The sequence below is a fragment of the Furipterus horrens genome, unplaced genomic scaffold, assembly GCF_987537825.1.
Source record: "Furipterus horrens unplaced genomic scaffold, mFurHor1.1.pri manual_scaffold_5, whole genome shotgun sequence".
In the NCBI taxonomy this organism is placed as follows: Eukaryota; Metazoa; Chordata; class Mammalia; order Chiroptera; family Furipteridae; genus Furipterus; species Furipterus horrens.
Window position 1 is genome coordinate 196234438 of NW_028327175.1, and position 24319 is coordinate 196258756.

The following is a 24319-nucleotide window of genomic DNA, read 5'->3' on the forward strand; positions in this document are numbered from 1 at the left end:
CTATTTTTTACCAGAAAGTATTTGAAACAGAAAGTTACTCAGACTCACTTTTCACAAGATTTGCAAAATGAATCAATGTTCTTTCCTGTTAAAGCCAGAGAATATCAATTAATTGGTGTTTCTCCCTCCACTCTCTGTCTCAGCCATAAACAAAGAAGCTGCCCTTACAAGTTACGTGTTTTTTTTCTTATCTCTTTTTCAACAGGGGACTTATCACCTTTGAAAATAAAACCTACGTCTTAGAACCAATGGAAAATGTAACCAGCAGATACAAGCTCTTCCCGGCGGCAACCCTGAAGGGCGTCTGGGGGTCGTGCCGGTTACATCACAATACCTCCGGCCCCGCTAGGGACAGCAGACTGCCGCCGCCTTCCCAGACACGGGCCAGAAGGGTAGGAGGGAAACCCAACGTTGTGTGTCTGGGGACCTGGGGCTGCAGCTAGGGCCACCCAGTGCTAGGACATCTGGAGAAATGTTTCCATCTGGGTGTTGTGTCTGGGGATGGCATCACCCAGCTTACCTGGAGGTGGTGCATGTCATGCAGGCTGAGCATAATCAAACACCAAAACCTCCACCCTTGACTTACAAGTGTCAGGCTCAGACTTACTAACCTAAGCTGGGTGACGTGAGACTCAGAGAAGGACAAAGTGGCCATTGATTATGTCTTCAGTGAGAATCCCCGGAGGGGGCGTGGCAAACAAGGCTCTCAGACAGCCCTCCCTCGGCACTCTGTGGAAGGGGGACGAGAGGGACCTTTCTTTGAGTCTGGTCTGCTTTGCCGTTGGGGTCTTCCCAGGGATCTGTAGGACGCGCCCAGTCTTGGCCGCGTGCCCCTGCAGAGGTGACTCAGGTCTGTCATGGGGCATGGCTACGGGCCGTGCTTCCCCAGCCCACGCAGCTGGTGCCTGTCCTGCTTCCCTCCCGGGACTGTCCGAGCGGGCTGGGACTTCTAGCCGTCTGTCGCTGGGTCTGCTTCCCTGAGGCCTTCCCTTCTCCTGCAGCGTGGGAAAGCTCTCTCTCCCTGCCAAGGGGCCAGAAACCAGGGGACCCAACACCCCAGGGGAGAGCGTCATAAAACCTCCCCAAAAGGGCTGCCTGACCCGTGTCCATCCCGTATCACCCGGGTCCCACAGGCCAGGTGGGACACTCTTAGGAAGGACGGGGGCAGCCATTCCCCACATCTGTCAAGAGGCCCTGAATTGAAATGCGTGCAGTAGGAAATCAGCACCAATTTCCTGATTTTGCATCCTGGCTCCCCTGATGCTCTGTTGACAAGAAATCTAGACTTCCTGGCTGCGGTGCCACCTGTGCTTACACTTGATGGAGTGGGGACGTGTCCTTCAAGGTCCCACCGAGCACATGTTGTCTTTCCTGAGTCTGAGGGTGAGGCTACCCAACATTCAACATTTCATAAATATTGTTCCTTTGTTCCTTCCTAATTACTTTTCTAAAGTCAAACAGTAAACGTTATCCTACATGATTTCTTCTCAACCTTAACGTTTCCCTCCTCGCTGTGGGCAGTGTGAGTTCCTCACCTGCTCTCAACAGAACCAGTTCCGGAATTTCCATGCATTTTCCATTCATTCTTTCTGACCTGCGGTTCTGCCCACGTGACCCTGGCTTCCCGCATATGCTAATACACTCCCAGGATTTCCTATGGCAGGAGAAGACCCTTGTTTTCTTTTTCTTCCCCATCCCACAGAAGGGAAAGATCACTCTGCCAGGGACCATGGTTCCCCCTAACATGGACACTCAGTCGGGGAGGTTGTAGCTGAATCCCAGAGCTTGAGAAATACCCCCCACCGCACCCCATCCCCACCAGCTGCAAAAGAGTTGCCACCCTGCTTCTGTCCCCCACCCATCAGAGAGTGACAGAGGTAAGAGCGGCAGTCACAGAGCCCGGCCCTGGGTCCCAGGGCACGTGAAGGTCATTCTTCCAACACTTCCTCCGATTCCAGACCCCAGGTAGGGTGGCAGGCAGCCCTGGCTCCTCCAGCCATAAACAAGTAGACAATTTGTGCGTTGCTGTCAAGGGGCTTTGCTTTGCGTGCCATGTTGAAGATGCGTCATCCACGTTATGAGATTGATAACCGGACAGCTGGGATGATGCTCAGATACATTTGGCATCTCATGTGGAAGTACGCGGTGGGCCATACGCGACAGCCCTACTTCCATTTTTTAACGGAGTCTACAGCCCTCTCAACCGTGATTGACATGGTAATTTCCAGTCATTTTGATCTGAAGGGAAATGCAGAAAACCCGAATAAAAATGTTGTTGTGTTAATAACGCATACTGGAGTGGAAATGAACCTTTAAATTGGAAAGGGAAGGCATCCGAGGCAGCTCAGCTCATTCTCAATATTTCCCTCTAGAAAGAGTGGTAATTGTTTTTATGGAAGAGAAAATGTCCTTGACTTGAGCTACAATTATGTAATGAAAACGATGCAAAAACTAATTTTCAGTAAGTGGGACGTTCAGGAACTGGAATGACATACCAGACAGTCTGGAGCACCTGTAATGAACAGGAAAGGGACATGTTCAAGTTCCCCGCTGCTCACAGGCCTCACTTCCACGGCCTGTATTTTTTTTATGCTCTGGAGTCAACGTGAGTGCAGCTGACAGATCTTGTTGACACGATGCTACAACTGCATTGGCCTTTTCCCAGCATTTTTCTGCCCCTACGACATGGTAACTTGCAAAAATTGCCTTGGAGACCATTTTTCTGCAGATTTTTGCATTTTTCTTCACGAAGCAGCAGGAGAAACCCACACTCAGGGCACGTGCTGACTGTCATGTAAGCTGGGCTATTGTTTGTCATTGTTAAGGCTTTCTGTTAGGGTTCAGTGGGCGCCTGCAGGCAGAGACGCACGTCCGATCTCTGTTCAAAGGTGGTAAGTCCGGCTTGAAGAGCTCCGGTCACTGAGCCCCCGGCCACAGGCCCCTGCCCTCCCCACCAGCCCAGCCGTGTGCTTGGGAAAGCAAACTCATCCTAACTAACCTTGGCCTCAGCCGGCCAAAAGGAAGGCAGAGGCTCCATGAATCTGCTACTGGAAAAAATCACGTAATATGTCCCAAAGGCAAACGTACATTATTTCTGAATTATCCTTTCTTTAGGGATAATCTGTGCTATTTTCTCCTCCACTGGTAGGGAAAAGGAGGAGTCAGATGTAAAATCCAGCATCTCCTTTTTCTAGAAAGCAGCGTGTGCTTTGGCTACCACGTACGAACAGGACGGGGGTCAGGGTGTCACTGATGTGTCTCCCCAAAGTGCAGCCGCCATGGCACGGCCCCATGCTACGGTTTTGAGTTTCTGGACAGGCGGGTGTCGTTAATAGAAGCCCTGCTACTGGTGGTGGTAGAAATAGCGGCAGTGAGGTGTGTCATCTGCAGGGTCCAGTGACGCCTGAATGTCAGGAACGGGCCGGGCCAGGCTTGCTGAAGGCTCGCTGGTTCTAGCTGCCTGTGGACTTGCTCCCTAACATCGCCGCCCCCAGCTCCGGGCCCCCGCTCAGGGGCCGCTGCCGGCGCTCCCCCTGCCTGGGCCGCTCTTCAAGCGCGGGGTGGAGAGCAGGCGGAAGTCCTGTTCCTCCTTGGCCCTGGGCGCAGCATCGAGCGTGTGAGCCGAGGTTCCAACATCTGCAGGTGCGGTTCCCTCCTGCGTCTTGAATCGATTAAAACCCTGGATGAGCAAGGAACGGATCTCGCTTGTGTTGTCGGGTTTTTTGGACTCCACTTCAGTATCTTCCCATTATCATGCAGCTCATCAGATTCAGCACATTCATCCCGCCGATAGTCTTGTCTGCGGGTTAGCCCTGCAGCCTGTGTCACAGCCCGGCCTCAGAGGCTGTGGCCCACGCAAATTCGATCAGCGGGCTTCGTCGCCACACAGGTCACTGGCAAGGATGGTCGAAAGGCGACCTTCCTCAGGGGAGACCAGGCCTCAGCTTATAAATATTCATGAAGTGGCCTGAAAGCCCAGGCCTGGAGGCTCCCTTGAGCCAACAATGATCTCCCCTGGTTTAGAGAACCCAACCTCTGGAGTCATTCAACTCGCTGGGCGTGCCCCCCATGGGAACACCTGCCCGGCTCCCCTGTCATTGTTCTTCTGTTGCCTGGCGAGATCAAGGCCAGCTTGGATCTGCCTGCGGATCTCCATCACGATCGCCCCAACGCACGTCACCAGCTCCCTGCTGCACGCCCCACTCCCACCGTCCCCGGTGTGGGATCCATTCACTCCCAGCGCTGCTACAAACCCTCACAGCCCCTCGAGGGCACCCTGTGCTCCTGGGCTACTGGATAACCGCTCTGCCTTCCCAGCCGCAGCCCTGCGTCCTGCCCACGCCTCCTGCCGGCGTCTCCAGTCCCACGCCAGCCGCTCTCCTCCCTGGCTCACTAGATACGAGCGGTTCCGCCAGCTGCCAGGACACCCCCGGTTCCCTCCAGCCTCAGGACGTGGGCTGTTGTTGTTCCATCAATCGGTCGGGAGCACTGTTCCCACCACACTTCCGCCACACACCTGCTCCTTGTCCTCCGGGCTCAGCTCAGTCCCTGCCCCCATCTTTATCCCGATCACAGAACCCCGTTGACCCCCTTTGCTGGGCTTCTTACACACTGTGCTTGGTTTTCGTTGATTCTTTATGGCCATCCCAGCCCCCTCCCAAAACGTGAGCTTCCTGAGGCCCGTACCTTGCGTTGCTGGTCTGTCCCTTTACCCCTAGTGCCCAGCCCAGGGCCTGGCACGTAGACAGCTCCCAGAAGATACCCATGGGAGGAATGGATGCTGTACAAGTGCGTAGTCTGGCCCATAGAAGGAAGGAGTTACAATGAGAATTTATTGTCATCCTAATCTCTGCGGTGCTTTTCTAACTTGAGTTAAGTCCCCAGCGCCGGAGTCCTTGTTGCGACATGTTCACATGTTCGGGGGGATATTCTATCTCCGGGAACTTGGCGATACTGACCTGAGAGGCCCAGGAACCACTTCCCTCTTGAGCAGGATTCAAGGACCACCTCAGTCTCCACCTGGAGCAGAGATTCCCAGGCCATTCTTGGAGACCGATGTTCCTGTCTCTTTGGGGAAGGGCTTTGGTTTCTAACACAAAAAATGAACATTTAATCAAGCCACCAGTTTCAAATGTTGCTCTGCATATCAAAATTTTTAAGTATGATTAAAAAAAAAAAAAAAAACAACTGCACAGCCCGGAAAGCACACGGAGGTCATCTAAGGCTCCCTCTGTGTGCAGCTGATGGATGGAGCCCCCCACCCACCCGTGGCTATGAGCCAGCTGCTCTCCCGGGGCTTTTTATTACAATGTGGTCAGCTTCTCTCTGAGTTTGCAGTTCTCTGGGTTCATGAGAAAATTTGGATGCCTCTGAAAAGTGCAGAGACAGGAAAATTGGGCTCATGTGTTTGTTTTCATTATCTGGAATTATGTGTTTTCTCAGTGAAGATCCAAGGCTGCCTGGAAATACCCCCTGGGTGTTGATTTCACCCCTTTGCAGTCTCAAAGGTGTAAACGGCTGAAAAATGACCGGGGCTCTTTCTAGAAGATTTTCGATGGGAAATGAACTTACTGTTTCATTTATAGAACTTTATTTTCTGCTCTAGAATTAGCTGGATCTGTTCTGTTCATCGTTAACCAGGGAATTGCGGGGGGGTGTCTTTTCTGCTTCACACCTCAGTGAGGAAAAGGGGTAGGAGTCCCCCACTTGGAGAAGATGTCTCGTTGTGTGGATACAGTGGTTACCCCGGGCACTGATCCATTTTCCTTCCTAAATACGCCTTTATCTCCATAAAGCACACCTACAACCTGTAGTTACAGCACCTGGCATTTTTTTTCTTGGAACATTGTAAAAGTTTGGGAAATCACACCTTTCAGGGTGCTTTGTGTTTTTTCTTCCCCCATAAGGTTTCCGTATTTCTCCAGGGACACCTAACCCCATGAATCAGCCCCAATGGGCGGCAAGGGGACCAGCGCTAGGATACAAACATTTTTCTTATAAAGATCCATTTGCAGGATCCCAGACAGATGGGGATTTGTTTTATGAAAGATGTTTCCCTCAGGATTATGTGACTAGAAAGCTGATGCAAAGCACGCCCTGGTCATCTTTGCTTTCGTCTGAGAGCATGGTTGTGACAGGCAGGTTTACCCGTGAGCGTGTCTAGTTAACTCATAAACCAGAGGGAGCAGACTAAGGGCCACAACCAGTTCTACCCCGTTTCCTCCAACTGCATTTTATTGCAGAAACAGAAGGCATTGGTTTTTTGTTTTGAATGTTTGCTTTCTGAGACCACCCTCCATGAATTCCTCCTTTTCTCCTAAAAATGCCTCTGGGATTCTCCCAGTCATTCACGGAAGAGTGCAAATGTTTCTTGAGGAAGCCTGATTGAAATGTAACCCATGTGCAGGCGACCTTGATGTGAGGTGGGGGTAGGAGGCCCATCCTTCTGCTGCCTGGGTCCCCCCCGCCCCCGTCCTCACCCCAGGATACACAATTTCCATTCTTCTCAAGTATTTCACGTTTGCCACATTCTTTTTCTCTGGTGGCATAGTTTTTCTTGACACTGTTTCTTTCTTTCTTTTTTCTTTTCATTCCTTTCTACTTTTCCTCCGAACACCTCTTCCTTGCCTGGTTCTGTTCCCTGTTCATCAGCCCGGCTGTTCCCTGCTCTGCAGCCACGCCCACCTTCCACTGCCTCTAAAGCGATGTCTACACCATCAGCCGTAGGAAGTAAGCTCACTGGCATGGACTGCCCAGTGCTTCTCCAGAAGGGCCCTGCAGTTCCTGCTCAAATTACACCCTCTTCCCCTTTTTGCAAATCACAATAGTGGGCCACAAAGGCAAAGGAACAGCCACGTGGAGGCCACGTTGCCTGATTCCCTGCAGCAATCGGCAAACGTGTGCACACAGCCCGACCTGAACGGCCGCTGACGGGAAAGAGAGGCTCCTGGCCTGGAGAGGCTCTGGGGCCTGTGTCCGTGCGTGTTTCTGCACGTGCGTGTTCTGACCTCCCTGTGCCAGGACTTCCCAGACAGACGGAAACTGGTCACTCCTGTTGAGAAGGGTCTGCAGAGGTGGCTGGGGTTGGGGGGTGAACTTCTAGGTGGAAAGGAGGTGTGGGAGCCCATGATGCTGAGGAGGAGCCCCCTTAGTTTGAGGGCCCAGTGGGGGGAGAGGTGGACAGTGTTCTGGGCGCCCCAGGGAGGCATTCAGGGAAATTAAATTCGTGTTGTTCTTTTTGGGGAGCAGCATAAACGAGAGACCCTCAAGATGACCAAGTACGTAGAGCTGGTCATTGTCGCGGACAACCGAGAGGTAAGAGCATCTTGACATGTCTCAGTATGGCTGGCTGAGAAAAGGAAAAAGGGAAAAGAAACAGTTTAGCAAGTTATTATTTGCTTTACTTAACCTCGTTTGCTGTGGGCCCTTAAAAGCATAATAAACAACTCATGGGAATGTGGTTTTCTGATATTATAAAATACTGAAAATGTACCTGATATTAGAAAAGAATAGCCAAGGACCGTAAAACCAACCGACAGGACAAGACTTACTCTGTAGCGAAGTTCTCCAGACAGGGGCAATTTGGGGCATTGGCAGAGGCCTTTAGAACGTATTTCGAAATATTTTGGAGAAAAGTTTAGTTTACAAAATGCCCAGTACATTCTCACCCACAATGAATGAATGAAGGCTGTAGAGAAAAACCCTGCCTTCTGAAGCAGGGCTTGCTGCTATGTTAGTTTTTTTCTTTGAATTGATTTTTGGCTAGAATGTGTGAGCATGTCTTCTCTGTATTCATTGCTGCCCCTGCTCCAGATTGTGAATTAGGTGGCATTTTTCTCATAGACTCAACCCGTACGAATGAACCAGGACTGACAATTTCTCAGAAAACTGCCCCTGTTCTGGAAGGTCAGGTTAGAGAGGAAAAGAGGGACTTCATTAGCTTCTTATCTCCTTTTCCTCTCTCTTGTTTGACTTGTTGCCATGAGCATCTATTACATTTACTAGTTAAGTTTTAAAAACAAATATAAAGGAAGTTTCCGAGGAAGTTAAAGTCAAGTTGACGATATGAAAAATGGCTCTGGACTGTCTTCTGATTATCTGCTCTTTGCCAGCACTATAACCGCCCCCACCCCCCACCCCACTGTGAACGAGGCTGGGAAGATGCAGACGTTGCTGTCTGAGGGCCGCTGAGCTCGGACGAGTTCCAGGGGCTTTCAGAAGTCTTGGCCAGGGACGTTTCTCAGCAGGGTGGGAACTCATTTCACAGTGAACCAGGGAGGGTCCCGGGTGGTTTGTCAAGCCCAATACTTGATGTTCCCAGGAGCCAGGAAGATGAGCTTTGATTGATATGCTTGCTGTTATTAATGCTGATGTTTAACTTTATTAAGTTTCAGAGGCAAGGAAAGGACCTGGAAAAAGTTAAACAGCGATTAATAGAGATCGCTAATCACGTTGACAAGGTACGTTCTCTTTCGGGTAATTAAATCACTCACATCAGATAAATGTTTAAAAACGAGGTGGGGGGAATGCAGCTCACCTCATCTGACTGAGCAAGGAGCCGGGGATCCAGCTCTGGGCCTGGGGGACCGCAGACTTCCCTCCTCTGAGCACAGAGCCCCCAGGCCGGGAGCAGCTCCAGGACGTGCCCACCCACGCTGTCTAACTGCGGTGTGACCATCTCCCCAGGCTCTCTGCTTGCCACAGAGTCCCAGCCCCAGATGCCGAAGAATCCCAGTTAAACCCAGAGCCCCAAGAGGGTGCATCCTGCCCATTTGAGAACTCCCAAGCCAGCCTCTTCCCAGGTCTCCTGAGAGAACCCCACTGGCCCAGCCCTGTGCCAGCGTGGACCTGGGGGCAGCCTCTCGTTTATAAGAGACACACGGCTCCACAATTCTGGGTCCCGGGAAGTGATTTGCAGCCCCATCGGCAGGTGGAAGTACCTCGTGGAGACTCAGGAGGTGACAACAGAGCTGGAAGAGCCCCTGAGAGTCTGGTCTGACCCCAAGGGCGTGTGCCCACTGAAGTCCCTTACACTTCCTGTTCACAAGGAGGTGGGGGAACGGTCTGCACCCCTGCGTGGGAGGGAGAGCGGCGAGCTGGTGGGTGCCAGTGCTCAAGCCGGGCTTCTCGCCCGTTCCCAGCACTGCAGCCCCGGGGTCTGGGGGGCTCTCCCCGGGGGCCCTCCCGTGCAACGGGACTGTGACCGCTGTCCTAACACCGCCGTAGTTCTCAGCCACCACCTGTCCCCAGCCCATGAGGATGGGTGAGAAGGTGGAGGGGCCTGGCTCGTGCCCGAGCGTGTCACATCCGGCTCCTCCAGAACGGCCGCGTTTTAGGCCCACAGTCGGAGGGTGTCTCATGGTAGCTGTGCCCACAGACAATCCTGTTACATGTGAGTGAATGGCGTTTTCAAAGCTTTCAGAAAAGTGGAGGCCAAGGCCCTTCTAGAAGGGTGACTCTGTCCTAAAACGTCACACGGGCAGCACCGCGCACCGTGCCCTTGGAGTTCAGAATGCGGCGCACGAGGTCTTGTCAGGCCTTGGAAGTAAAAGGAAGCCAAGAACCACGTTAGACCGAGGCTGCTCATTGCTGGCATCCACTTTAAAACGATGTGTTTGGTTTTCCGCGTCGCTTCTGTCTGCAAACCCCAAAATGAGCCTTTGGGACTTTGTTAATGACTCTCCCTGCTAATTAAAGCACTGTCAGCTCCAGCAGAGTCCTGGCGGCCTCGGTGGGGTTTCCGGGCCAGGCAGTTCTGGTTTCGGGGGGAGAGCGCTGCATTGCTTAGCACGCGTCTGCATCTGTGCAAGCAGACCCCGAGGACGCTGGTGGGGCTCCCAGGCCCCTTCCCACCCCCTCTGCAACCACATGTGCCCACCGACGAGCCGGGACGAACGAGGATCCCGACTTTCACCTTTGCAGCTCCACATTCTACCGTGAACAGCGAGTGTCCCCGCAGCAGCTTCCTCATTTGCAAAAATCTTGGCTCTCCTCGGCCATTCGACACTAATCACTGCCTAGCTGGCTGCACTGGGGGGGAGCGGGAGAAGGGCAGGCCAGACTGGAAGACCCGGAGCGATTTAATGACAAAGGTGACGTTCTTAAAACACTCAGGAAATCCCCCCTGGAAGTCAAACACAGAAAGCCTGCCTGAGGCTTGTACTTGGCAGCAGACCCTCCCGCAGGAAAGAAAATGGCCGGGTGGCGGGGGTGGGGCCCGGCGTCCCTGCCAAGTGAAGGGATTGCCAGTCCCTCTTTAACCTTTCACCCCTATCTTCCTGCTTCTTATTCATTAAGAAGTTAGCACCAGCTGCACATTCTTTAAGGCTGAACCCCTGTGACCTATCCTGTGTGAATGTAGTTTCTCCAGGTCTTTTCCCTCTCGAGGGAGGCTTCCCTCCCCTCCCGAGCCAGTTGCCTGAAGGATACAAGGTCCCATGTTGCGTCTCAGGAGACTGCCCTTTAGGTCTACCCAATTTTTTTTCAGATCCATTTTTTTTTTCCAGAAAGCCTTCCTTGAACCCTGGAGCACAGAACCCTCTGAACTTCCGGTTACAGCCTTTCTTGGCTCTTGGCTATACTGGAGTTAACTGTAGGGATGGCTGTGGGCTCCCTGCTGACCTCTGAGCGTTCGGGAGCCCAGGGCAAGAGCGTCCTGGTCCTTCCTCTCCTCACCGGGGCGAAGCCTCACACAGAGCAAGAGCCAAGTGAATGTATCTCTTGCTGCTGTGTTAATGGTGAACTGATTCAGCTGGTCTCAGGAGGTATCCATGTTCATTCGGGGATTCACAGGTCAGGCAGGCAGCTTCCAGGCTCCAGCTGAGCTTCTCTCTGCTGCTGGGGTCACGGGGTCATCCTGGCAGAGAGTCTGAGCACTCACACAAAGGTGGCTGTGTGTGCACTGTGCGCGGTTTGAAACCTAGGCACCAGGACCAGCCCGCCTGCACTCACACTCCAGCCATGCCGGCCATGTCATCAGGGGGTCCACGGTCCCTCCATGTCTCAATGTCCTCGACTGTAAAATGGGAGTCGTGATAGTTCTTCTCTCCGGGTTGTTATGAGGGCCGAGAGGGCGACGGCATGGAAAGCCCTTGGCCCTGGACCTAGGACGGCGCAAACGCGCATCACGTGTTAGCTGTGGTTATTGTGAGTGGTTAGCAGGAACCCAGAGGGACTGCCACAGTCTGGGAGGAAGATGCACAGCAGGTGGGAGGGGCTGTGTGTGGTGGCTGCAGGCGAGGTCAGCACCTACGACAGTTACCAACAGCACCGATGCTAGAGCAGAGGGGCCGGACGTCATGTCCACCTCTGCATGGAATCTGTTCTCGGGGCGTGATCTGAGAGGACCGTGCAAGTCACAACCCACCACGACTCCGGAAAGCTCCTGGATGAGTGAGCCCCACAGCCGGCTCAGAGAAGCAGCGACAGCCCTTTGCAGACCGTAGTTACTGCTCCTCTACCATGCATGTCGGGGGCAAACAGGGTCCCCTTCACAGAGGTCAGCACTGGTGTGAACATCAGCACTGGGCATCTTACGTCTCTGCCTTCTGATCCCTGCTGACACAGGACAGTAGCCAGATGTGCGCTCAGAGGTCCCACGGAGCCCGGGAGCCCCATTGAGGCTGGGTGCTCCCAAGTAATTCTTGATGACAAAGCAGTCGGGCAGCATTTTGGTCAAATAATTGTCTCGCTCACTCATTAATGTAATGCCTGTAATTGTCATCTGCCTGGGGCCAGGCTGGACTGCTGCCATCCCTCTCTGTTCCATGATGGAGTGTATGTTCTAGGCATGTCTCCTGCTGACCTAATGCTCACCGGGTGACCGGGCAGAGGAGCGGGAAGCGGCAGGCCCGCCTTCCCCGGGGCAGAACCCAGGGCGCGGGGCTCAGCCTCGGGGAGCTCACTGTACTTCCACAGCATTGGAATGAGGCTTCACTATCCAACGCGGAGCTTCTGGGGTTCCATTCCTTGTTGGCCCAAGTGCTTCTAGCAACTACTTTTAGGACCTGCTCACACCTGGAGCTTGACTTTGGTAGCTGACACAGCCACGTCCTCTCATTGGCTACCTGGAGTCCCAGAAGGCGAGGACTGTCTCCCTGTGCGTGGTTGCACACAGCCCAGGCACTGAGAGATCGTACCACCAGCCACGCGACCCCATGTCCACCACCCCCGGGCCCTGAGTACAGAGCCACCTCCCTGTCTGTGTGATGCACATCAGGCAGCAGGTAGTCGGGGGACATGGGTGGTTCTTGCCTGTCCCCCGGTAAGCTTGTCTGGGACAAAACCATCCTTCACCTTTGGGAGAGCTGCGCTTCCTACCTCTGACTTGGGATGACCTGCTGCTGGAGGAGGGGCTGTAGGTTGTAGTCATGAATACCTGAAGACGGGGCACAGAAAGCCAATGAGGAGTCCTGCGTTGGGCGATGTCCCTGGAGCTCTGGTGCCCACCTGTAAAAGAGGAGACTCTATAATAGACCTTTCCCATGATGCCCTTGCTGAGCCACCTTCTGGCCACGCAGAAAAGAATGGCCATTAAAGTTCTTGAAGAAGAGTTCTGTGTACACGTTTATTGTTCTGAAGGCTATTGATTTTCTCATTTAATTAAAACCTCCTAGATTGATTGTAGGTGACAGAATATAAGTGTCAGCCAAGTCCCAGTCTTTGCCAAAAAATGAATACAGACTTATTTTCACTAACTGGAAGGTAGAACATTTAGCTTAAAATGAACAAATTGCTGTCTTGGGCAGAGTCTCTGAAAATCCTCACTCCTCTTTGCGTTTCTTGCAGTAGATAGGACCTGACAGGCTTTAGCCGTAACATGAGTAGCTTAGCTATGCTCCACATCTATATGCACATTTTAAATCACCAAAGAATCCTTTGAAATGGGTGCTTCCATACAAATGAGGGCGGGCGCCAGAAAGGCTCAGAGCTCTAGCACAGAGTCTGCCAACGACATTTGGGAGCCCAGTGAACACAGCCCCGTGCTTCGGGCACTACAAACATCCTGAAACTCCAATGCCACGGGGATCGGGGAACACGGCGGCATTTTTCTCACCCGCGTCAATGACGTTCCAACGTGCCCAGCCGTCCCGCTCTGCGTCCTAAATCCTCGTTAACGTGACCCCCAGAGGACGCCCGTGTTCATCAGTTTTACAGGCCCTTGAACATCCGGATTGTGCTGGTGGGCGTGGAGGTGTGGAATGACATTGACAAGTGCCCCATCAGTCAGGACCCGTTCACGAGCCTCCATGAGTTCCTGGACTGGAGGAAGATGAAGCTTCTGCCTCGCAAATCCCACGACAACGCACAGCTCATCAGGTAGGACATCATGGGCTCTCCTTGGCTTACAGGGCGGGTGATCTCGGCACCCCACTCTGCTCTGGCTCTGCCAACACGGTCCCTGGCGCCACACGCCTTTCCTGGGCTCACTGAGGTGGCCCGGGGGCTTTCTCAGCCCCCATCAATGGGGCGAGGCCCTCCTGACCAGAATGTGGGGCTGCCCTTTGCACACCCCGGGAAGCCTCTTCCACCGGCTCAGGTCCAATCCCCTTCTGCTGTCACCTGGACATTTTCCTTAGGCCACTTTTCCTAGTCTTAGTCTTGGTGGGAAGTGGTCCCGAGGAGGCTATTTTTAAAGCTCTGTTTCTTTCATTATTAGTGAGAAATGTTTATGTACCGTCTGAAGACTGTGCATCTGGGCGGTTATTGTCAGATGCCTGGAGAAGGAAAATGTTTGCTCTTCTCCCTGGTTCACTGTCACCCTTTGGATTTCTAGGTCAGAGATGACCAGCCCTATAGCATGTTAACCATGGGTTCTGCCTTCCTATCAAATTGCATTGAGCCCCAGTTAGAAACCAAACAGCCGCACTCGAGGGGCTTTGAACAGAGTGGCATCCAGCAGACCAGCTCTCGGGGGTCTGCTGTGTGTTGGGAGAAAGCGACCATAACAAGGAAATTCCAGAGCCAGGGGTGTGTGACCTAATAAATGGGGGAACGCACAGCTGTAATGTAACAATGCATTGGTGAGACATTACAGACACCTTTATTTTTAAAAGAAATGAAAAACATCCTTATCATAATCTAAATAGATATGGAGGAGATTTTTCCCCAAAGTGACGAACTTTTTATTAAAATTCTCAAACAGTTTATGCCATTATTCTTTTCTTCTCATGTAGCTCATGGCCCTGAATTAAAAGCTTTGGAGTTATAGATACTTTTCTCTAGCAAATTGGATTTAACTTATTGGACATTTATGGAAAGTGAAAAACCAGTCCTACCCCATCCTCCCTGTGGAAAGTGCCTTCATCCGAGTGGAGGCTGGTGCCATTCCCTGATCATTTGCTTTGGCCATTCTAGCGGGTTTCCCCTCCCCGGCCTCGGATAGTTGCCGTTGCCCCATATTTGGGGCGTTGATTAACCCTGAACTACTAAGAAGTGGAATCAAAGTGTTTTGTTTTGATTCTGTTCCCAAATGGAATCAGTCCAACTTGAACATCTGGAAATAAATTAGCCTTTTATATAACCTTCTTATTTATATGCATATATAATTGTACCTGTTAAAATGGTCTCTATAGATATAAATGTAAAAGCTGCAGTCTCTGCTATGACTCTAAGAGTGTAATAGGGTGGAGAGGTGGATTCCTACATACGTATACACACACACACACACACACACACACACGCATAGATGAGGTTTTATATATATTTGCTCCCTTTTGGCCAACTGACCACTGCCAAAATGCCTAACTTTTCAAATAATATATGTAAAATCAGCACATGCACACGGCCAAGATATCACAGGCAACTCATTTGTTTCTCTTAAAAGAGATTCAGCAAATACAATGTTTAGTTTCTAATCTGTGAGGTTAGAATTAAAAAGCACTTCATTAAACAGGCCGTGATGTCCTTAGACTCACTAATCAAGAGTCCATATAAGGGAAAGCTGCCCCTAAGCCATAGGTCCCCTTCCAGAAGCTTCCGCCCAGGGTGCTGAGGCTTTGCGGGTGCTCGCGTCTACACTGACTGCAGAAGATCTGTCCGTTTCCTGCCCATTTCAGTTTTACAAGCTCCAGCAGCAGGACATCGTGGAAGAACTTGGGTGTCCGACCTATTGATCATGTCCCGCAGGAGAGCAAACTTTGCCTACGACAGAACATCCAGGGAGCCATGAACGCACTTCACTTAATTAACAGGGACCCGCAGTGGCTCTTCTCCGCCCTTCCACCAGCAGACCCTGTGGACAAGGAGAGGCTCCCCCTCGCTTCCGTCCATTAGCAACTAGGCAGAACACAAGGCACACGTGCAAGAAATGTGACCGGTGGTTGTCTGAGTCTTGAAAACAAAAACCTGAACAGGATATGGGACTGTGGCACAACTAGAAAATAAATCATAAAGGATCTGAAGATAAAGCCGCCCATCCGCATACCCTCACATAGCGACCCTGAACTTTGCTGCAGCTTTTGCATCTCCTGCAGGAACGCAGGTCATTCTGGGACTGCGTGTGTCCCTGCTCATGTACATCCCACTCATTAGTTCTGTCACGTGTGTCCCCGACCCTTGACCCGGTTACACGCCGAACTCACAGTGTTCTGAAGTACCATAGATTTTTTCTCATTGAAGGTTTCAAAACCAAAAGATATATGTTAGAAAATGTCTTCACTCTGTATTAGTTTAAGAAACTCCTTTCCTTTCTCTCCTTTCCTAGTGGCGTGTATTTCCAAGGGACCATCATTGGCATGGCGCCCATCATGAGCATGTGCACAGCGGAGCAGTCCGGGGGGGTCGTCATGGTAAGTCGGGAGCACCTGGGACCTCGCAGCGGGGGCCCCTTCCCCTTGCAGAGGTTCCAGGAAACCCCTCCTCTCACCAGCCTTTGTGAAGTCAGGCTCTTTGTGCTAACGCCTTTTAGATTTCATCCTGCCTTCCTTCTATCTCTGTTTGTGAGCCTGCGTCACCCACAATAGTTGAGGGACTGCTTAGAAAGCGCGTCGATTTACACACGGGAAAGGTGAGCATGCAGAAATGACTCAATGCAACCCAGTCTTCCCCGTTTACGTAGAAGAAGTTTCAGCTGGGATTTGGGTCAAAGTATTCCTGTCCAGGAACCCTCTCCCAGCGCTGGGAGGCGCCAGGGCCCGGGGTTGCCCTCCTCGCTCAGCTTCTTGGATGGCCTGCAGTCTCACCAAACGCAGTCGTTAGAGTGGCTTTCTGAGGCTTCTGCCTCCGGCCCCTGCAGCCAGAAGTCTGAGGTCTTCAACTATTTACCGCTGCGCATGCTTGACATACCTCCTAGCCCCTGTCCAATCCGTCCATATGAAACCTTATTCTTGGAAGGCAGAGACCCGGGTTTATTGCTCTACAAAGATCCTTTTGTCATATATGGGCTCTATATGTTTGTAAAAGGAAATAAAAACGGGAGGAATATTTGGGACTTGTTTCTTATGAATTTAAGAGGGAGGCAGTTTTGATAGACTGCCCAGCAGGGGACCCTTGCTCTGGTCCCTCCGATAATTAAAGGGAAGCTCACCCCGAGCCAGTGAGCCCCTGCTCTGAGGATGGGGTGTCCCCCGTGCACCCATCATCAGCCAGGCAGTGTCCACAGGGACCATTAAACCAGCAGAGCTTTGCCCTTCCCGAAACCATGAGTCCCTCCGCATTCTTCAGACAGAACACTTGTGAATACTCCATTGTATTACAGGGCGGAAGGAGGTGTGTTCTGCTGACTCTTCCTTTTCTCTCCACACACTGCTCACCCAATCGTCTTAGTGAACAGACACGAGGGAGCGCCCCCTCCCCCCTGGGCAGCACTGGGGGTTCGTGGGGGCCGTGCCCACGGAGGGGCTGGGGAGGCTGCGGAGGGGCTGGGGAGTTGTGCCCTCTCCCCAATTTCTGGCTGGAACAGGCTGTGCTCTGGCTTTTTGTGAACCCGGAAGCCCTGTACGTGCTGTGCACCGTAGAAGCCACTGGAAAGTTTGGTTTTTCTTGGTGCCAGGCGAATTTCAAGTCAGATCCCAACTGTATTTTTACAGAGCAGCCTGTAAAGTTTTAAGAGGGAATCATTTTCTGTTTCACGGTCCCATGGTCGGTTGCTAACTGACTTTGCTACTTCAAACTGGTGTAAACATTTTTTAGAGCTGAAACTGAATTCCTCATAAGCATGGCCGGCCCTGTCTCTATGCGGTCCTTAAACGCTTTTATAGCCGACCCGATCACACTAAGTGGCTTTCTGGAGTTCACATCCCTCATTCTATTTCCATGCAAGCATTTTGTCAAGATTCCTTCTGTAAAAACACACAGGGATGCCTAACTTTTTTTTTTTTAATGGATGGAAATGACTGTGGGAAATGTAAGCAAACATATGCACACTGCCGTGAGAATGCCTAAGGCCAAAGCCAACCAACAGGAAGTGCGTTTGGCCCACCAGGCGGCGGTTGAGGCCGGCCTCAGACACACACACTCCCTGTTCACTCCACATGTAAAGGAGACGTGTCCGCGGGGAAGACGAGGCCACACCTCCCTCAGCCTCTGTAACATCCACGAGATAAGCAAGATCTAAAACCTCTGGACTTGCTCCTGGCGCCTCTGAACTTAAATCCCCGGGTGTCACAGGCAGCCACACCTTGTTCAGAACAAATGTGCGGGGCAGGAAGTCCTGGAGTGAGGGACCGGGGCTGCCAATCCGGTTGAAATTGGGCGTTCTGATACCGTTTCTCTATTTTCTCAAGATAGAGCAGTCAGTGGTTTGGGTAACATGCAGCCATGCTTTTAAAGTGCACTGGACTGAAACAGCCTTGTGTTGGCGATAATGCTCTGAAGAAAGAGGTTTCTTTCTTTTTCTTTCTTTTTTTTTTTTTTTTACCTTATTACAAATGTAAACTGTTTATCAGGGTCTCTTAAGAAACCTTCTGCTTATAATCACCTGTTCGTGAAAGAATGTAGAACAATTGGGCAATGAAAAGCCAAACCGAGACATTCAGTGATGCACAAGAGTCAGATGTCGATGATGTTTTAAGGACGAAGTCCTTGAATTTGCAGCCAAAGCACGTGAAACTGAGCCTTTCCCGTCCGGAGCCTTGACTGCATTCTCTTCGCCAACGTGTGTTATTCTTGAGAATTGATTTCCTGAAACATATTTGTGAAGCTTCCTACAACAGGAAACTGTAAAATCCAAACAGAGTCATTTATTAGGGATTTCATTTACTCCAAGAATAACTTGCTTCCTCGACGTGCCGTCCTTCTCTTAGGCCGAGCACTGGTGATGGAGGCGGCCCCAGCTGCAACCCCTCACGTGCCTGTGGCATCTGTATCCGAATGCACCTTTTTCCAGAGGCCCCACAAAGACTCTCTTTTTCTGGATAATGCTTTCTCGAAAACCCAGGATCGCTGTTTCCTGGACGCCTCTTGAACAGCCTCTTATCTTGTGCCAGGGCAGCCCCCGGTACGATTCAAGTAGGGTCCCTTCAGTCCTCGGTGGCTTTCGGGCCTCCCCAGAAATGTTATTCCTGGGCACAATGTCTGCGAATCTCTTTCGCTCACTAGTTTCCGTGTGTTAAAGTTAAGTAACAATATATCGATACTTTTAGTTAATTTTATATATGCATTTAGCCAAGCTATTCAGGCACCTCACTGAGTGAAGGTGGCCAAGCAGAGCTTACAGAATAGAGAAACGGCCTCCCAAAATCAAGCAGAAGGTTGAGGAAAGCCCAGCAACCGAAGTCAGAGAGTCAGGATGCCTGCTCCATCGAGCCCCAAAGTCCCCGTGGCAGAAGGAAGGGCCAGCGGCAGGGAGGCCCAACTGGCTGACAGTCTTAACTCGATGAGGCTTCAGACGGGTTACTCGGTGTGGTTAGCGTTTATTGTGAGTTACTGTGAAGTTTCCAAGTGTCCTTCTCCCAGCAGACGGGAGGGGGCGGACTCAGCGACAGTGTTCAGGCCTCGCACAGGAGGTCGCGAGCTGTGTTCCCCTCACCAGCTCTGTGTCAGCAACGCCTCAACCATGGTTGAAGGGGCGCTTTTATTAGCCGCGGAGGAATGAGACCCTCCTGTGATGTAGGACGGTGTTTCACTTTAGTCAGCAGAGCTGTTTCCTGGGACAATGTAGGAAGCAGGACGCAAAAGGTTGTGATGTGGAAAGATAGGAGCCCTGCGTGTAAAGGTGACCAGTACAGCCCTCAGCAGGAGGGACCCCAAGCTGCTTTAATTGGATGTGTTACCTAGATAAGGGGGCTCCACGTTGAGGAAAAGTACGTGTCTGGATGGAGGGGGGCTGGGGAACAGGGCCGAGGAGCTGTGGGAACTATGCCTCTGTGCTCTTGTGTTTTCTTGGAGGACCATTCCGACAGCCCCCTTGGCGCGGCCGTGACCCTGGCACACGAGCTGGGCCACAACTTCGGGATGAACCACGACACCCCGGAGAGAGGCTGTAGCTGCAGAACAGCCGCCGACAAAGGAGGCTGCATCATGAACCCTTCCACCGGGCAAGTACTCGCGCCTCCCGCGGCCGCGGCGGCAGGCGCAGCTTGGAACGGGCGTTGGGAAACAGCTGGGCGGGAAACTGCCCGGTCGTCTGGCCAGGGCACCCATGGAAGTTTCCAGAAAGAAATGCCTCCCCGAGTAGCAAGAGTGAACTGCGCTGCCCAGAGGCACGGGTGCCCAGGTTGCGATGCCATATGGCAAGGACTGACCTCCCGGGCGGCAGTGGGACGCACGCTGCCGTCTGTCCAGAAAACACCAGCAGCCCCAGCACGCATGTGCTTTGAGCCTCTATACAGCTCCCGTGCTGCGGCCACCTGAGGGCCTGATGACCCTAGAGACCCGTGGGCGAGGTCAGACAAGCCAGGTTCCCTCAGAGGGTGCTGCCTCCCACGGGGCTGGCCCCGCAGAGGATCTCACGCGTGCGGGTGGCATGGGCATTGTGCTGTCCCCTCCGATACTTTGTCACCACGTCAGATCTTAGAGGTGTAAGTGCCGTGACTTCTGCTTCCCTAGGTGATGTTACCGCTCATTGAATGCCTTTCTGGAGCCCTAGACTTGGTTCACCCAGGAACAAGGGAAGGCTGTGTCCTTGTGGAGCATGCATTTGGGGTGGAAGCGGATCAGCTCTGACTCATCACAGATTCTGATGCCTTCCCGCCGCTCGAGGGGCCCGCCCCCCCGCCTAGGTCGCGGTGCCCCCGTGAGAAGGGGGTTGTGAGCAAGGGAGACACGCGCTTCCTCAGTGCCGCCGTCCTTTTCATCCCTCGAGACCTTCCCGGCGTGTGTCTCTGTGGCTCGCCCCCGGACGAGGCTGCCCTCTGGGCTCACTTTGCAGGCTGGCAGCCCAGAGTCCGGCCCCCGGGAAGACATGCTAGCTCAGGGCAGTCATGGGAGAGGGGGACCCCTGCTAAAGAGGTTCCGTGGCCCCCAGAGAGGAGTGCACCGTTACAGAATGCACTCAGGCTTTTACAAGCAACAGCCCGATCAGCCTTCTGTCCAGTGGCGGGCTGGGCCTCGCTGCGCCCCTAAAACAAAGGGCGGCGAGCACCGTATTCCAGCAAATCTCTGCTCCTTCCAGCCGTCACCACCATTAGCAGAGAGCCCTCTGGGACCATGGTCCTTAGCTCACGGTTCTGTCCCGTGCACGATTCAACACCGTCGCCAGGACCTGAGAGAGGAACTTGCTCTCTGCTCCTGTGAGGACAGCAGGCAAGACCCTGAGCCCAACATGAGTCTCTCAGGCCACCAGTGGAACTCCCCTTATGGGGGCAGGTCACTGAGAACCAGTGTGCTCCTTGTCACGTCAGGTGTCAGGAGAGACAGAGTAACTGCAGCCCGGGTGTTTGGGGCAAAGAATTCCTTCTTGAGGCGTGAGGGTGGCCGGGGCGTGTGGATGGCTTCTGTTTGCCGTGTTCCGTCTGCCTGGTGGAGCCCAGCCTCCCAGACCAGCCAGCCTACTGGGTGGATCTCAGGGGGGGGAGAGGGAGGCTGGGCTGCGTCCTGGTCACCTGGTGCTTTCTGTTCTCAATGGGCATCCAATAGGCACAAACGCACCAGACAATGGGGCCCCTTGGACAGTGTGGATTGGAGCTGGGAGGGCCCACTTAGATGCAGATTTTTTTTCAATAAATAGCAGCCGGCCCTTCAGATCCCTGGGTTTTGCATCCGCAGATTCAACCAACTGCAATTGAAACCGCGTTTCCCATCCAAGGCTGGGGACCGTGGATGTGGAGGGCTGACCGTGTGCCTTGTTCTACGTATTCCACATGAAGGGCTTGCGCATCACAGACCCTGGTTTCTGTGGGCAGGGGGAGGTGTCCTGGGGCCAGTCCCCCATGGGTACCGAGGGATCGCCCAAGTGCCTGGGGATCCAGAGTTATATGCGGATTTTTAGGGTGGGAAGGGTGCCGGCTCCCCTAACTCCCACGTCGTTCAGTGTTCAACCATATGTGCCTCCGGAGTGGTTCCCAGTGACTAGCACCGTTAACCAATATTGTGAATGTTTCTGAACTCTTGATGAAAGAGACAAGCGGAGGGAAGGAAAGTCTGGACTGGAAATACTAGGCTGGGATTGAAGGGCCCTGGCAGTCCCAGTTCTGACCCCAGTTGTTTTTGGTAATCCTGGCAAATTAGTCACCCCTCTGGCTCTTCAGTTCCTCATCAGTGAAATGAATCGGTCTGTCCTTCCTTCCTTCCTTCCCTCCCTCTACCCATCCATCCATTCATTATTCCGTCCATCCATCCATCGCCCCTCTTCTGCTGATTTGCTCACCAATACTTTTGAGCCCTGTGTTTCTTGTTGTGGGGAGCGCACAGATGAAGAATACCCTACAGCTCTCGAAGCTGTATGATCCTGGAGGCACAATAAATAGCAGGCCCGCGTTCTGGTCCCCTCTACACTTCGGTGCCAGCCCTTCAACCTGGCAAGTCTTCACACCGGTGTTTATGGACATGAGCCAATTCCCCCGGAGATACCCGACCACCGTCGGCAGAACGGGATTGTTCAGAGCTCAGCAAATCACTTAAAAGCCTTTCTTTATTTTTTTTTTTTCTTACCAGGGGTTTGCTAATAGCCTTTACTTGATTTATCCCTTATTAGCAATTTCTACATTTTCTCTTTTGCTGAGCTTGTGCCTTTGTGTAAACCTTTTCTATTTGGTTCTCATTTGTGATCCCACATTGCTGCCTAGAAAGTGGTGTTTTTAATTTTCTCAGACCAAAAGAAACTTCCTAAGCAAGGGGGTGAATTAATCACCAAAGCCCAGAGTGCGGGGGAGGTCACGCTGCGCAGGCGACCCCGGTCACCCATCACCCGCTGTCAGCTTTCCAGGCTGCCTCTCATCCCCAGCGTTCTCTCGGCGCGGCCGTTCCCTTACCTCATGCCCATGAGAGCAGGGGGGGGTGGATTACGTGACATCGCGTGTCTTTGTAAATTGTAAAGCGCTCCACGGATAGATGGCGGTGTCATGACTGTCGTTCAGCGCAGAGCGACGATGGAACTATTGAAGAATGGAAGGCCTTTCTCTGACTTCCGGCTTGTGGCTTCTGCAAGGCCCTGGCACGCCACAAAGGGTCGTTCAGCACCTCACCCACGCACGCCGTGTGAAGGGCTCATTTCAAACTGGCCCCCGTCCAAACACCAGCTTCCTCATGACCCCCCACCCCCCACTACTGACTCAGGCATGAGGGGCAAATGTTAAAAATGGGAGTTTCGCATCCGCCCCAAAGGTGACTCGTCAAGAGATGAGTTGATGGCTGCTTTAATGACATTGAAATCTTCCAGAATCAGAAAGAAGCAAGTACTGCAGACAATTTCCAAGGGGCAGTGCATCCCCTCATATACCTTGTTTATTCCTTATCCTTATCAGAGACATTCCTGAATCCGAACTCTGAACATTCCAACCCGCTGCCGTCGCTGACACACTGGGCCTGCAGGCCTGGAAATACCAGGAGCGAGCGGAGTTCTTTTGAACACACAGGTCGTAACTTACGCTGCACATCACCAGCGCGGGGGAGGGAGTTTCCTTACCGGTTGTATCCTTAATTACGGCTCGTCCTCTAGCGTGTGTGAGTGTGTGTTTTATGTCTTTGGCTGGTTAGCAGTAAGGCCCCCCTTGGAGAGTAGTCTTTGGCAAAGGCAGGACCTGGGAATTCACGTGGGAGGTTAAACTCCACCGAGTCCGTCCCTTCAGGAGCTTCTTGGAGCATTTGGTCTAATGGGGGTGGGGGCTGAGTATGCCACATTTATGGGAGTAAGGAACTTGTGAAAACAATTTGAACACTCTTGGAAAAGAATATTTAGCATAATAGTAAACATCACTTCCTAGAGTGGGAGAAAAAGCAGTATTAACATTCAGAAATGACTCCCACAGCTTCTTGATTGGGGGCAGGCAGGTTGCTGCCTTGTTGAGATGAGGTTGGATAATAGAGCCGTGGGCTGCGGGTACAGCTGAACCTGGAGTGCACCCAGCTCCTGCCCCTCACTAGGCTCGTGGTGAGGGTCGGGGTGACGGCCGTGGACGGGACAGACCCATTTTCTGCCCTCAGGGAACTCACGCTCTAGTCAGGGATAGAGGATTGAACACTAGTCAGTGCTGTGAAGGAGACACGGGGACAGGAAGGGGACAGGAAGGAAAGGGGACGGACGCACAGCCTGGGGGCCTGACTGTCACTGGGCATCCAGGGAAGGAAGACTTCTGTCTGGGGAGTGACCTCTAAGCCAAGACCAAGAGGAAGAGCGGGATGGTGAGCCTGCAGAGGTCATAGGTGACAGGCAGGCAGAGGGGATGCTGAGCCAGGGCTCGGAAGCAGGAGGCCTTGCCCATGGGAGCCCAGTGGCTGGTGGGGCTGGATCAGAATGGGATGGGGGTCGGGCAGAGCTGGTGCTGCTGGACAGACCGAAGGAACCCCCCACCATCAGAGCCCCATCTGCACAGCAGGAACAGGGGTTCTTCCCGGGGCAGTGAGAAGTCACAGGATGCTTGGGCAGGGCAGGGGTGTGGCCTGATTTCTCTTTTCAGACATTTTCATTTTTAAGAGGATCATGTAGCATCTGAGCTTTGTTGCTTGCCAAATTAAGGGGCTTCCTATTAAAACAAACAAAAAAAAAAAAAACAATAGTCTATACACTCTAGCTGCATGTCGGTGTAATGGACCGATTGGAATCTGTGACGAAGGTCCTGCATGAACACACCTGGGGTCTGTCTCTCCACGGCCTGTCCGCTCAGCTCTGCAGTCTGGAGACACAGTCTAGAAGATTCTTTCTGTCCGGATCACGCTCTGCTCTCCCTACGGCCTGTGTCCTGTCAGGACTTGACCTCAGAGGGCACAGCAGAGCGCCGTCCCC

General features: G+C 52.6%; 1 protein-coding gene across 1 annotated transcript in view; it reads left to right on the forward strand.

The window, feature by feature from the left end:
* The window catches only part of ADAM12 (ADAM metallopeptidase domain 12), a 229599-nt gene that overhangs the window by 142662 nt on the left and 62618 nt on the right, over positions 1-24319 (forward strand). Inside the window, exons 6-11 of the mRNA XM_090279436.1 lie at positions 206-392; positions 7249-7314; positions 8388-8459; positions 13148-13317; positions 15704-15788; positions 19327-19475. Coding sequence (XP_090135562.1) covers positions 206-392; positions 7249-7314; positions 8388-8459; positions 13148-13317; positions 15704-15788; positions 19327-19475 — 729 coding nt within the window. The remainder of the gene's footprint in view (positions 1-205; positions 393-7248; positions 7315-8387; positions 8460-13147; positions 13318-15703; positions 15789-19326; positions 19476-24319) is intronic.